Here is a 14,646-nt window from a genome sequence, read left to right as displayed (position 1 = left end):
TGCAGGTGCCGTCTAAAGCCCCCTTCTGAGAGTGTGGACTTAGCTCAGTTTCCTTTGAAGAACTGCGGACTTGAAACTGAAAACTTTATTAATACATTGTCTCCTTGTATCAGCAGGTTCCCGAGAGATTCCTGGAAGTTGCGCAGATCACGTTACGGGAGTTTTTCAATGCCATCATCGCGGGCAAAGATGTTGATCCTTCCTGGAAGAAGGCCATTTACAAGGTCATCTGCAAGCTGGATAGTGAAGTCCCTGAGATTTTCAAATCCCCTAACTGCCTACAAGAACTCCTTCACGAGTAGAGATTGCAACGCTCTTTTGAATGTATGGATAGAAATCCCCCTTGGATGTCCAACTTCTCTGTGTCTAGATTTTGGTTTTATATATTTGTGTGGGGGAGGCATGGATATGTTGTGATGTCAGCTGGTGGTTCCTGCTCATCCTCGTTGGGTTCCTTTTCTTTTCCTTCCTCACAAGGGGATGGGTATTTTCCTTTAGTTTACTTTTGCCCAAGGCCCTTAATATTTGGAGACTTAAGGTAGGGTTGGTTTTCAGGAGAAGGGAATGTCAGCCTGTATAAAGTGCACGTGAGCTCTGGAGTGAGCCAGTAACTGTGACACAGCTCACATGCATACCCCATGCTGTGTCTCCCGTTTCTCTAGGGTTAAGAAGTTCTGGAAGAACCCAAGGAAAACTGGAAAACCTTGTTTGATTTGAGCCTGATAAGCAACCTTTTCTTAAACATCTGAACCAATGCCCTCGGCAGCTGGGTAGCTCACATCTCAAAAGTATCCTCAAAAGACAGATTGTTAGAAAGATTGTCACCAAGTCCTTTGTAAGAGAAATGGCATAAACCCCCCAGACCCAAGTTTGTACCAAACCGACTCTCCTGAGACAAGGCTGGGAGCGCACGCAGGGCAACCTGCTGTCTCTGTGAACTTTAGAACAGGCTCGTGGTGAGATGTGAGCTTGGCCGTGTGGACTTAGAGGAAACCCTGTGCTTTGTCGCTAGTTGCTATTTACTTTGCTTCAGATATTAAAAGGCACGGACTTTCAAAATGTATCCTTTGCTTGACTCTCTTTACACGCTTAGTACTGCTGTTGCTGTTTAACCTTCTTTCTTCTCCTAAAACACTAATTTCTAAATACCTTTCTACAGTAAGGAATTAAGAAGTCCCACTGACTACGAAACCCTTGCCCACTCTTGGAGCACGCTGGCAGCTGCTAGTGGACCTGATCTTTACTTCCTCTGAGGACATCACCCAGGAATGGCTCATTTGCATATGGGTATGGAGGGTGGCTGTCTGTCTTTTCCCTCTGGGTTATAATATCTTCAAGCAGCTGACCATGTCTGTTCTACTACAGAAGCTAATATTGACCCAAGTGTGTACAATAGGTTAGTTTGGGGTTACCCAAGAAGACACAACTCCAGCATACTGAGAAAGCCAACTTCTCTCTCTCCCACTCTCAGATGGCTCTTTCCAAACACCCAGGTTTTTGATGATGTGCCACGTCCTACACTTGCATGCTAACTATCGCTCACGCTTGTTTTCTTAGCTGGATTTTTGTGTACCGGTGCAGTAAACAGCACTGTTCACTCTAAGAGTGTGATCCAGGCTCCTACTTCCCCTTAGACAATCTGATGTGCACACTGTAAAAATGACACAGCAACAGATCCAGTATTTAAAACGTAAAGGACAGAAATGCCATTTCCCCTTAATTTCTTAAAAAATAAAAATCAGCGTTTGACTTTGGAGGACTCGGGTCAGCCCTTGTGACTGTCTAGCTGGCTGCAACGCTGTAATTCAACATCATTTATAAATTCTGCTGATGGGCAGGGATGTATGAACACAATTATTGTCAGCACAAAGCCTTAAAACCTGCTGACTTCAAGCTAAACTGTGAAGCCCTGCGAGGCCCATCTTCCGGGAGACCAGAAGGCCCCGGCGATTACGGACAGAGCATGGATTAGCACGCTCAACACTGTCCACTCACTACAGTAGCATCTCCTCATCTCACACACCCACTCCTGAATAGACAATTGTTAGAGTATATTTGTTATTTTTCTGGCTGTCTTTAAAACAAAAAAGGACAGGTAGTCGATCATACCACTGAGATAAATGTTACAGATTAAACAGCAGAACCAGGAACCCAATCAATACAAATTAGGGAAGTCTTTGACATGCTTCATTTGCAAACCCGGGGCACTGTGGTTCCTGCAGGGGTCCACCAGGGTCCTGGCTGTTCTGAGTCACATGCTAATCAGATCTTCCCCACGTCACCCTTTGCAAGGTCAAAGGCAAAACTGCAGTGTCGTCACTTGGGTAGACAGATAGCTAGGTATCTTCGTAATCTGGGGCAAATGAATATTGATTCTAGACTTAATCTTGATTTTTTTTTAATTTTTAATATTTTTTATTACGTATTTTCCTCAATTACATTTCCAATGCTATCCCAAAAGTCCCCCATACCCCCCCCACTTCCCTACCCACCCATTCCCATTCTTTTGGCCCTGGCATTCCCCTGTATTGGGGCATATAAAGTTTGCAAGTCCAATGGGCCTCTAATCTTGATTTTTAAAATACTGTTTTCCTCTGCCTTTCTGATTTAAATAGACAAATTTAGCAAAAAAAGAAAAATGTCTTTTCTACTGAATGTCAGTGCCCTTAGCTACCTAGACTCTCCTCCTGGTGTTCTCTGAGATGAACAGATGATCTCACTCTGTCAGCCTGAGGACAGACAGCTCGATGACAGAAGCAGCTCTCCACAGCTTTGCACTGAGGTGGTTGCCCCTGGTCGAGCCGCTGGATCACGCATCTCCCAGTGAGATAGTAGATGACAGAAGCCTGTCTCTCAATACCCCTACCACGCAGTTAGTTCTTAAATAAAACAAAAACCACCAAATAAATAAATAAGAATAAAATAACCTAGTATTGTTCACATCTTAATTCAGCTCTCACCAAGTGAAAACTGCTTTGTGCACTGGAGAAAGTTAACTTTTCATGGTGGGAACCTGGGGACCAGTTCTAAATGCGGTGTTGCAATTCCACATGGCTACTTCTTTTATGCTAACCCTGTATTATTTTTGTGTGTGCACTCAAGGTGATAGTCTGTGCCTAGATCTAAACTACACCAGCGTGAGGATTTAAAAAAAAATCCTTCAAAACACCAGTTCTTTCCCCCCACAAGTACAAATGTCCTTGTGCCTTCTGTGGCTTTCTGTCTCCTTTTCACTTTATTTCCAAGTACAGCTGCAATAAACACTAATTTCTTTTCCTGGCCGTTTGACATGATGTTGATAGCTATGCATATTTTGCGTCTTTTTAAAACAAAGCGGGAGAATAATGTTTTTGAAGAAGAGAAATTTTTAGAACAGTTTGATACACCGCAAATTATTTTTTTTTCTCAATTGTCTGAGCAGCATTCGTGTTTTTGAGATTCTTGTAGAAGCCAATTTTTTTGTAACTGTGGTGTAGCTCTCGTGTGTTATTAGCCTAATGAGAAGCACTATAGAAGCAATATTTCATACCATGTGCAATGTGTGTGCAGAAGTGTGGGCGTGAGCACGCAGGCACACACATGTAAAAATATACATATGTATGCGTGTGAAGTGGAAAGCTTACCTTTTCTTATCTAGACTTTAAGAACCTATTTTAGGCATTTGTTATGTTTTGTGTAAAGAATGTTCTATTTGCAACAACACGACCCTGACTTCTTACCGTCTCTCTGGCAGTTCAATGGAGGTGTTTTGCATTAAATGGTAAAATTGCGTGGAAGATGTTAGGATCTAGTAATTATTTCAGTGAATGTTCATACCATATTCCTGAAGTTTGCTTTGTGCCTCTGAGTGTTACTTAATTGAAGTATTTTATGTTTGAAGAATCCTTGTTACTGTGCTAGGAATATGGGTGACTATCATTTTAAAAATATTTTAAAAACATCAAAACAAAAAAAAAACACTAAAGCAAAGGGGAACTTTTATAAGGAAATGTAAATATTTAACCTCATGGCCATTGTTACGTAAGACATGAGATCTTAATAAATAGCTACAGTCTCACAGCATCTGTTGAATTTATTAGGGGCATTACACTGACTGTACAGGCAGTTGAACGCATCTCAAAAGTCCTGCTCTTCACTTGCAAAAGATACCAGTTTCTCTCTATCAGAGGGCAAGGGCAAGGATACAGGCGTCTCTGTAAATCTATGACATTTCTTTTCTGTGTACATGAAGACATTTAGTAAGTAATCCCCCATGTCCCTACACATGCAGGTTAATATCAATCACTTAATTAAAGAGTTGGGGGGTTAACCATAGACTGCTCCCAAAAACAACCATAAATTAATCAAAGCCAGAGTGGTTTACAGATATCCCCCCCCCGCCAAAGCAGCAATGTGTGTAAGGACATGAACAATCCCTTTGCCGTGTGTATTATAGAGAATTCATTGGTGTGAACAGCACAACCGTTTCCTACTGGTGTAAACTCCGTGTCTGCAGATTTATAGCGTTGTTTTCAAAGGCTCCCTTCGGAACATATAACGGTTGGTTTGTGTCGCTGCGTCACACTTACACGTAAGGAAGCTGAGCTTTGCCTCTGTAGATCTGCTGGTTTTAAACCATCTAAAAGACTAAAGCTAAAATGCTCCTCTTCAGAGCTGAGGTCCAAACCAGTGTTTAATCTTCGCATCCTTTTGAATGATCCTTCTAAGACTAAGTGGAAGCATGTGGACTTTGAGTCTTTTCAACCGAGCGCTCTCTCAAATCAGACACCCCCTAATGTGCAGACACGTGAATGGGCAGGCAAATGGTTGGCCTGTCTTTGGGAAAATGGATTCACTAGACTTTTTTTAAATAACCAATTCCTCTGCATATGGGGGGAATAAAGCATTTTAAAGTTGTATATTGCCACTTCAAATTGAGGGGAAAATTTTTGATGTATTTGGAGTTGGTCTCAGCTCTCTAAAAGAGTCAAAGGTCACAGCTTCCCCCAACATTGTCCCAGCCATTTCTCATATGTATATAGTATAAACCGTGACAAACACTGCCTTTATATTATTTAGCAATATGTTGTAAATAGCATTATGAAACTCTTTTTTTTGTAATAAAGACCCTATGATTTGAATATAGTACAATAACTGAACTGATAAAGTCAATTTTTGAATTTTTTTTTAGCTAGAGGCAATTTCAATTGTGCATTTTTGTTATTGTCTATTGTTCTGAAGACTGCATAATTTATTGGTTTAATTTATCCTAATTTATTTGATGAAGGTGTACAATTTTGTATTACCAAGGATGTACTGTAATATTAATTGATAGGATTAAAAACAGTGAGACTCCCTGTCCATATTCAAAAGAAAACAAAAAGGTGCCGTAGACAATTGATTTTAAAGTAAAAAGTAAAAACAATTTAGTTGGCAGCTACTAAATTTTAAAACAAGGAAAAAAAAAAAACCTAAAGGACAATGTTGTCGTGGGGGGGGGGGCGGCGGGGAGGGTTTCCGTTGTGTGTTTTAAGCTTTTCTATATTCTCCGAACTTTGACCGTTTGCTTTGTACCACTAAAGGGTGCAGTAGTCCAACTGCCTTGTGTGCCTTCCATCTTCTCCTAAACTGAATGTATGTGCAGTATATATGCAAGCTTGTGCAAAATAAAATATACATTACAAGCTCATGCCATTCCATTGGTTTTTTGTTGTTGTTGTTGTTGTTGTTGTTGTTGTTGTTGTTGTTTTCTGAAAACCTGTGGCATTTTGCTCTTGGACCTATAAGGCTTTGATCTATAGGCCTGGAGACCTCTTTTCTGTGTCTGGAGGCTTGCATTCTGTGTAGAGTCTCTCACTCTGATTAACTTTGGTTGACCTTCAGCTTGAGGGAAGAGAAATGTGGTTCTGCTTGAGGAGGTGCATCCTGGGTAAAGCACTTGTGATGTGAGTGTTGGGACCCGGACCGACATAAAGACAGGTTTAGGAGCATGCATCTTTAATCCCAGAACTTTTACAATAAGACAGGAAAGGGTGAAGACAGGAGACCCTGGAAAGCTTGCAAGCCAGCTAGCCTGAGGATGAAGACCAGCTGGACTGGAATACATAGACCAGCTAGCCTGGGGTACATAGACGAGCTAGCCTGGGGTACATAGACCACCTAGTCTTGGGATACACAAAGGCAAAGAAGATTCACTCTCAAACAGGGTAAAAACAAACAAACAAACAAACCAAGGACCTGTACCCAAGGTTGTCCACTGACCTCTATGAGTGTGTGTATCCTCACATGAACACGAACGCAAGATTTTTGAGAGCTGTAGTGCATAGAACCCTTTAAGCTGGCAATTACTACTACCAATTAGAGAAGAGACGTTCTTCAAGGTCACATGATAACAAGTTAGTCTCGAATGGGACTCAAACATGAGTCTGTCAGACCCAGAAGTAGGAGAATGAAGAAGCTCGCTATCTCCCTAAAATGTTCCTCTTGACATCACTGACAACATGTTTCCTAATTCTGTGTGAAGTATGGGCCTCAGAAAACAGTCTCTCTTTATCACTCAAGAATAGTATTATCTACCTGTGTGGCAAGCAACAGAAAGCTGGTCCCCGGTATGCCCTACGGAGAGGGGGGAGAATCTGTAAGAGATGGGATGCACATTAGGACAAACTAGGTCATGCATTGGGCATGGGGAACCTATATCATAGCAAAGATTGATGCAGTTCTTTCAGGACCCTGATGAGTTCCCCCCAAGAACAAGCTGGCTTCAGAGGGGGGAACTCTGGGTCCTGACTGTGTAAGGAGGGCTCTACCTTATGAGGAAGGGCTCTACCTCCTTATCGTGTTCCCGCCGTTTACAATGCAAGCTTTTCCGGAGTGAACTGGTGAATGGAACTACCCGATTTAGTCAAAAGTATGAACCAAATAAACCACCTTTTAACTTAATAAAATGCCTGGACTCTAGGATTCTGCTAGAGCAACTGAAGGTGGCCTAGACCCTTTTTATCACGAGTAAGAATTACCGTAAAGCAAACTAATGAGTGCCACTCACAGCAGCTCTTCCACCATGTCTCTGTTCCCTACTGTGCACTGACGCCCCCCACCCCCACCCCCCCCGACTCTCTTGCTTTCCCTTCAATGGTGAGAACCTCATACACTGGTGCAATTGTACACGGTTACCTGGAGTCGGTGTGATATTGAAGCTTTATCAGATAATTATAGTGGGGTTTTTTTTTCCTATCTTTGGTTCTTTCTTGTCAGCTTAAATTCCAGTTTTCCTAGCTAAAGTGTGCAAAGGGCCAATCCTTCATCTCTCTATGCCAAAATATTTATTCCCAGAGTAGAGCAAAAAGAATCCCCATTCCCCATCCACTCTTCTGGGAAAGTAGAAAGCACACAGTCGTATAGCAAGCTTCCATTTCTGTGCACGGAGCAGACCTGATAGTCCACAGTTGCCTAAGCACTTTAGAGCAGAAAGAATTGCTTTCTGAGAGGAGGGTTAATTAAAACACTGCTTCTGGGACTCAGCATTTGAGAGAACTTACTGCTCCTGCCGAGGACCTGAATTCAGTTCCAAGCACCCATGATGGATGGCTCACAACCCTGTAATTCCAACTCCAAGGAATCCAATTCCCCCCTTGTGGCCTCCGTAGGTACTGCAAGCATGTGGTGCTCATACATGCAGGCACCTGCACATAATTTAAAACAATAAAAATAAATCCAAAAACTTTGAAGATTTTCCTCTGGTGACTAAGTTATCTGCTAATGTTATTCTAAAATCAAGTAGACCACTGTTCTGAACCCTGATATATAAACCCTCCAGACCCAAACCGTGCTCCACACATTGCTTGAGGGATACTAGTACCCACTCCCTCCTGGAACACTCATACTTCACAAGCTAATAGCAAGTATAGTAGTATTCATTTCATCTGTTAAAATAATCAACAACTTACAGGTTTTCCATGCAAGTGTACCCAATTCACATGTGGCCAAGCATACCGATGACTGCTTCTCAGCCATCTCTACACCCAAAACATTATGAGATTCAGTTTTGTGATTATTTTTCTGTAACCTGTTCTCAGGTGTGAACAGGTATGTGTGGTGGTGTGTGGTAATGTCCAAAGGTCAGACACACCTTGCAGCCAGCAACTAAAATTCCACATATATCTGTAGAAAATCTACCAACACACGTCTAAGCCCAGAACAGATACCAGGCAGGAATCAAGAATCACGGGGACATATCAAAGCACACGAGCCTGTGTTTACATGTGGAAACCGATTTTACATAGATATACAACCACATCATATGTGTGAATGTAAGCAGAGAGGGTGGTGACTGAGGGGGAATGTGACCAACAGTAAAACAGAAAGAGGCAAGAGAAAGAAGGGGCAAGGGGCACTGTGGATGATGAATACAGACCAGGAAAAAGGAGTGTTTTGAAGCCTTTGATAATCAAAAGAAAAGATGATTTGTCTTGCATTAAGGTCTACCGACATTTTGTTTCTTTGAGATGGGGTCTCCCTAGGCAGGGAAGTAGCTCAGGTTGGCTCTGGACTCACAATCCTCCTAGCTCAGCCTCCTCCGTGCCTGGGAACCCAGGTGCACTGTGAACAATCACACTAGATGATGTAAAATACAAGGGCAGCCTGTGTATAAGAAATCAGTAAATAGTCTTAGAAAAAGGCTGGTGACTATGACGATTGTGAAGACCACAAAAGAAATAAATGGTGTGGTGCCCCCGTTCATCACCAGGGGTGGAGGTGGGGAATATCCTGGGGTAAACCCAGTGAGTTAATTTTGAGGTGAAAATTGAATCGAATTCAAGGGAAGTCTTGCCTAGGCTACACTCACCCAACTGCAACCATCTAATGTCCCAGAAGAGCTGGGTGAACCTTGTCCAGTCTAGATAGGGCTGTCAAGAGTCCTATGCAGATGGCATGCTACACTACTGGTGCAGAGAAAAATCACTTTTTTTTTTTTTTAAAAAAAAAGTGGTTTTTTTTTCTTGTGAGAAATTATGTTAAAGAGCAAGCAAGGCAAGAGAAGACTCTAAAGGTGGTGGTGGCAGCACTTGACAAGACTGGTCTACATGCAACTGTCTTCCCTTCAATGCCTTGGCCCATTCCTGACTCCCCCTCTTTCCCAGTGATGGGCTGTGTAGTAAAGACAGAGTTAAGAGATCAAGGACTGTGTGCTCCTCTTGGGACCAGGCTACTGATAGAAGAATGGGAGCCACGCATGAGTAAAGGCTTAGTGTCTTCATGTTAGGTCTAAAGTCTCCTGCCTGAGAGGTGGGAGCAAGAGAGGCCTTCCCAACAGACTAAAAGTCTCATCTCTGGGTGGTATTGCTATGGGCTTATTCCCCAGACTCTGCCTCCAGCCTACCACCTCTGGAACAAGTTTCCTGGCTCCGGTTATGGACTCTTCATTCATATAGAAGACCTTTCAGGAGGAGACCCTTTCTCCACTGGTCAGGAACAAATAAAGATTAGCACCAAAGAAGTTGTGTATGTGCACGCATGTGTGATGTGTGCATGAGAGCGTGTGTGTTGGATTCACACACACATGTACAGAGCAGGAAGGACATCAGGTGACCTTCTCTCCCAATTCTTTGCCTTATTCACTGAGTCAGGGTCTCTCACCAGGCTCTTCTCCAGGGTTCTGAAATGGGAACTCATGTCCCATGCTTGTGAAACAAACACTCTTAACTCACTGAGCCGTTTCTCCAGCTCCGGCATTAGGCATTAGAGAGGATCCTAGTCTGAGGAAAGGATTCCCCAGAACTGAAAAGCATTGTAATATTACTCAAGGGACTCCCAGGTCAAAACCTTTTTTAACAAAAGCATTTTCGTTATCACCCTGAGGAACTTAAAATGACCTCTGGTAAAGTACTTCTCTACTTAAAAGAATGACCTCCTGGGTAGAATATAAGATCTCTGTTAAAAATGTGTGTTGCAGGGGTGAGGCGGAGGGTTCTGACAAGATGGCTCAAAGGGTAAGGTGCCTGCTGCCAACCATGAGGACCCAGGTTCCAACTCTAAAACCCACACGGTGGAAGGACAAACCTAACCCCCACAGGCAGCCCACTGACCTGCACATATACATCATGACATACATAACCAGCACACAATGATAAATAAATAAGTAATAAAGTAAATGTTTAGTGTGTACTTGAAATAGAATAACTAGGTTGTGTGTTATTTATAAAGCAGAATTTGTGTACTAAGCAATGGTGGCTCAGGACTCACTGCGCTCCATGAGGCATCTTTCGTGATGTGTGTGAAAATGAAAGTGCACAATACCACGTGGGTTCTATCAAAAAGATGACATCATAGAAGCAGCGCGAGCGCGGCACAGAGAGATGACGTCATAGAAACAGCGTGAGCCCGGTGCAGAGAGATGACATCATAGAAACAGCGTGAGCCCGGCACAGAAGTCGTGCAGACCACAGTTAGTGCTCCTTCTTTCCCAGTCCGTAGATTTCGTCATCTTGCAAAGGTGTGTGAGGTTGTAACTAAGAACTACGCCTGAACGCACCCTAACTTCCAGGAGACTCTGAGGAACACAGAGGACCCAGGGATCCACATATTTCTGGAGCGCAAAACTGTAGCTGCCTGGCCACGCCCTGCGTGGGTCAGCCCTGGTGTGGGACAATTTAGAGAGACCAAGGTCCCATCATACATTGAAACAGAATGTGTGGGTGCCGTACTCTGGTAGAGGGGAGGGCAGTGTTTGCCAAGCCCCCTGCGAGGCTGCCCAGGTGCACTGAGAGGGCTCAGGAGACCTTTGGCAGCTACCCTGGAAAAAATGCCTGCGTCTCTGCAAATAAATGCTGCGGGTGTAGAAAGACTGGGTTTTGCCTAGTGTTTGTGCAAACAACACCCAGTGCTTTACAGGTGTTGGAAACTGCTCCGTGAGTGAGGCCCCAGGTCCCAGCAACCAGAGTAACTGGTGTCCTTGTTGTGACTTTTGACTGATTGGGATACAATTGCCCCAAACCAATATTCTTACTTTCGATTATTCACAATTAGAAAGTCTTTGGTAATCGAAAAAAATAAAAAATAAAAGCTCCCTCCATCCTTCCTGGCTCAGCAAGTGAGTGACAGGGTGACTGAACCAAAGCCTTAAAGCCTGGGTCTCTAAGAGTAGTGTGTGTGTGTGTGTGTGTGTGTGTGTGTGTGTGTGTGTGTGTGGTGTGAAAGAGAGGGAGGAAGAGAGAGAGAGAGAGAGAGAGAGAGAGAGAGAGGAAGGAGGAGGGGGGAGGGAGGGAGGAAGGGAGGGAGGGAGGGAGGGAGGGAGGGAGGGAGGGAGGGAGGGAGGGAGGGAGGGGAGGAACAGTTACCCAAACACAGGAAACCCAGGAGAAACGCATGGGCTATCTATCACTTGGATGCTTCTCCCCTCCACTCAGTATTCAGCACTCCAGATCATCACAGATGCATGTGCGAGGAGTCCTTGTCAGGTAGGTGAATTTCTAAGCAAAAGAGAGAGAAATTGTAATATACCTAAAAGTAAGAAACACACATACACGAAACATTAATAGATACAAGAGCCATAGAACAAATGATCAAAGATATCCAAGAAACAAAACAAAAACAAATATCTACTCATATTCTCCCACAGCAGCTGGTCTCAATAGATTTATGGTTAAAATTAGCCAAGTATTCAAAATAACTCATATTACATTGTTTATATATTATAGGCAAAAATTTATATAAGGCACTGTATGTTCATAAACATACGGGGGGGGGGGACAAACAAGCAGAGCCACTGCAACATGTCTAAACTAAGCAGTGTGCCATAGTCACATGCTGTTCACCAAAGGCCTGGATGTGTTCCCAGCAGAGAACACATGAAGACATGCCCGTGGAGGTCAGTGTTTGTGGGAGCCACCGGCTCATGAAAGAACGTGGGAAGGCATGACAGTGGAGGTCAGAGTGTCTTATGGGAACCACTGGCTCATGTAGGAACACGGGAAAACATGAAAGTGGAGATCAGTGTCTTGTGGGAACCGCCAGCTCATGCAAGAACATGGGAAGACATGTCACAGGAGATCAGAGTGTCTTGTGGGAGCCGCTGACTCACTCAAGTGCCACAGGCTGCCACCTCCTCATGTCACAAAGCAGACGCATCAGTTTGCTGCATTGCCCAACCCTGAGGCCACCTCTTGCTTCTGTCTTCTTGGAACTCGAAGGCTTTGGACAAAGCCAGGTTCAACTGGAACAAATTCCAGCCTTTCCTTCAATTACTAACCAAAGAAGACACGAGAAATCTGGGGGCTGGGGGTCAGTTTGGCTGGCAGAGGACAGCTCAGGGTTTTGTTTGGTTTGAGTTTTTTGTCCAAAGCCCTGGGTTCAGACACAGTATTGTATATGTGTCTCACCAGTACTTGGGATGTGGAGGTGGGAGAATCAGGAATATAAAGATAACCTGGGCTATGTGAGAGCCTGTATCAAAAAAAATCAAGAAATCTAGAATAGTATGTCAATTAAAAACAAATTCTCCATTCTATACCAAAGCAACCCTGGTATTTCATTTTCTGAAATGACTTCTAATTACAGCTTAATTTATTTTATGCCTTGTGAGGAAAGAGTAAGAGGCTAGGCTGTGGAGAAATCTGACCCAAATAACACTGTCTCCAGGAAATGTGATGTGCTTAAAGAGTTCCCACCATATGGTCTAACACTGTGGCAAAAGGAACATATGAAGTGCTCGTTTTAGTTTATTTTTGAGACAGAGTCTCATATACCCCAGGCTGGCTTCGAACTTATTAAACAGCTGAGACTGACCACAAACTTGGATTGCCTTGCCTCTAGCTCCTAAATGCTAGGATGGAAGATATGTATCACCACACCTGGTTCATGTCTATCATTGACTGATTAAAAAAAGTGTGTGTGTGTGTGTGTGTGTGTGTGTGTGTGTGTGTACGTATTTGTGTTTGTGTATTTGTGTGTGTGTGCATGCATGTGCGTGTCCTTGTGAGGGTGAGAGTGGAGAACATGCATTTGGCAGTTCTAGCTTTCCACCTTTACTTAGGTTTCAGGGACCAAACCCATGATTTCAGGTTTGTACTATAAGCCTCTTTTCCTGCTACAGCATATTGCCAGGCATGTCTTTGAGTTTATAACTTTAGTACCTTTCTCATTAGTGAGATGAGTTCTCACTATTGTACCTCAGTATAGCCTAGAATTTGTTATGCTCCTGCTTCAGGCTCTTGAATGCTGGGATGGCAGTTGTGTGCCTCCAGACCACACAAAATGGTGTAGAATGACACACAGCTCAGCGGTGCCACCTTCTCCTCAGGCCCTCTATTGTAGGCATACATTTTTCTACAACCTACTTTTAACTCTCCTCTAACCCACCACCCAGAAGAGGTGGTAGAAGAGAAAAGTTATTAGGATATGGGGGAAGTGGACCTGTTCAGAAGTAGTTCTTTGGGGGGCAAGCTCAATCTTCTTTGACAGCAGTTCAGTCCTGTAGCAAACACCAAATATGACTCAGCAGCTGCAGACCAGTCCTCTAGGCAGACAAACAGCATACAAGAACCAGCAGCTACGTCCAGCCTTTTCGACACCAGGCACAACACCAGGCAGCTGTAGTTCAGTTCTGAAGGAACAGTTAGACTCTCACCAATGGCCTCAGGTGAAGCCACTGAAGCAGCAAGCTGCCACAGGAACCTCACAGGCAGTTCTTGGGCAAGTTCTCTCAAAGGCAGTGTTATCGCAAGTTGAGCTCAGCAACATGAACCAGTGTAAGGCGAACCAATACATGTGTGTCGTTAGTAAACAGTATCGAGGAAGAGCAAACCAAACCAATGCTCTGTGCTCATCTCCCACTGTCTGTGGGGTCATAGTTATACTTCATCAAGTGTCTGCTTTAGCAATACATCCTTTCACCTGTGTGCTCCTTACAAAACATCATTTGGCATAACTGACTTTCCAGAGAAACCAGGAGTTTCCACTTCACTCTGTCCTCTAATTTGGACTTGAGAAGTGAAAGAAATCCCACAGTCTTGAAACCCACATGAGTCAACAGTAGTAAAAAGACCTGTGGGGAGACTTTCCCCTGTTGGCATTGATGAATAGTTTTAAAAGGATGCTGTAACAGCTTGGCAGAAAATGGATGAAATGTCTCTATCCAACTGTTCTACAGGAAGCAGACTGAGCTAGAAACAGTGCTTACAGAAGAGCTCCATGCACATCAGATGCATGAGACTCATGTCTGCCGGTGCTTCATCTAGCTCTCAATCACCTGCACAGATTTGCACGTGAGTAGTTAGGCATGGCAGACCTGTACCCTCAGTTCTGCTAAACTGTTACTTCTTTTCTCCCTATGGTTCAACTGAATCTCTGGCTTCTTTTGGGGTTTGTGTGTGCACACTGTGTGTGTGTGTGTGTGTGTGTGTGTGTGTGTGTGTGTGTGTGTTGGGAGGTGGCACAGTTATACATGAACTTATATGTAGAAACCAGAAGACAGTCACAGTTGTTATCCTCAGAAATACCAAGACTTCCTTTGAGACAGTGTCTCTCATTGGGTCATATAATCAGTTAAATGCTGGCCAGTGAGTGCCAGGGATCCCCCTGCCTCTGATTTCCCAATGAGATTATCAAAATCTGTAACCATATCTGGGGTTCTTGGGATCAAACTTGGGTCCTCTTACCAACTATATC

The 14,646-nt window shown here is 43.6% G+C and overlaps 1 protein-coding gene across 9 annotated transcripts in view; it reads left to right on the top strand.

Moving 5' to 3' along the window:
• The window catches only part of Prox1 (prospero homeobox 1), a 55,148-nt gene extending 49,480 nt beyond the window's left edge, over positions 1 to 5,668 (top strand). For 6 of the 9 annotated variants that reach the window (XM_085843755.1, XM_085843744.1, XM_085843750.1 and 3 more), the window contains exon 5: positions 114 to 5,668. In XM_085843755.1, coding sequence (XP_085699881.1) covers positions 114 to 302 — 189 coding nt within the window. In that variant the 3' untranslated portion in view covers positions 303 to 5,668. The remainder of the gene's footprint in view (positions 1 to 113) is intronic. The other 3 variants (XM_085843763.1, XM_085843759.1, XM_085843767.1) reach the window with 3 other exon arrangements.
• The last annotated feature ends 8,978 nt before the right edge of the window (positions 5,669 to 14,646 follow it).

Source organism: Mus caroli, unplaced genomic scaffold, assembly GCF_978045245.1.
Source record: "Mus caroli unplaced genomic scaffold, Mus_caroli_1 scaffold_1, whole genome shotgun sequence".
Taxonomy (NCBI): domain Eukaryota; kingdom Metazoa; phylum Chordata; class Mammalia; order Rodentia; family Muridae; genus Mus; species Mus caroli.
The sequence above is the reverse complement of the archived record's forward strand: the minus strand, read 5'-3'. Positions and strand labels throughout refer to the sequence as shown.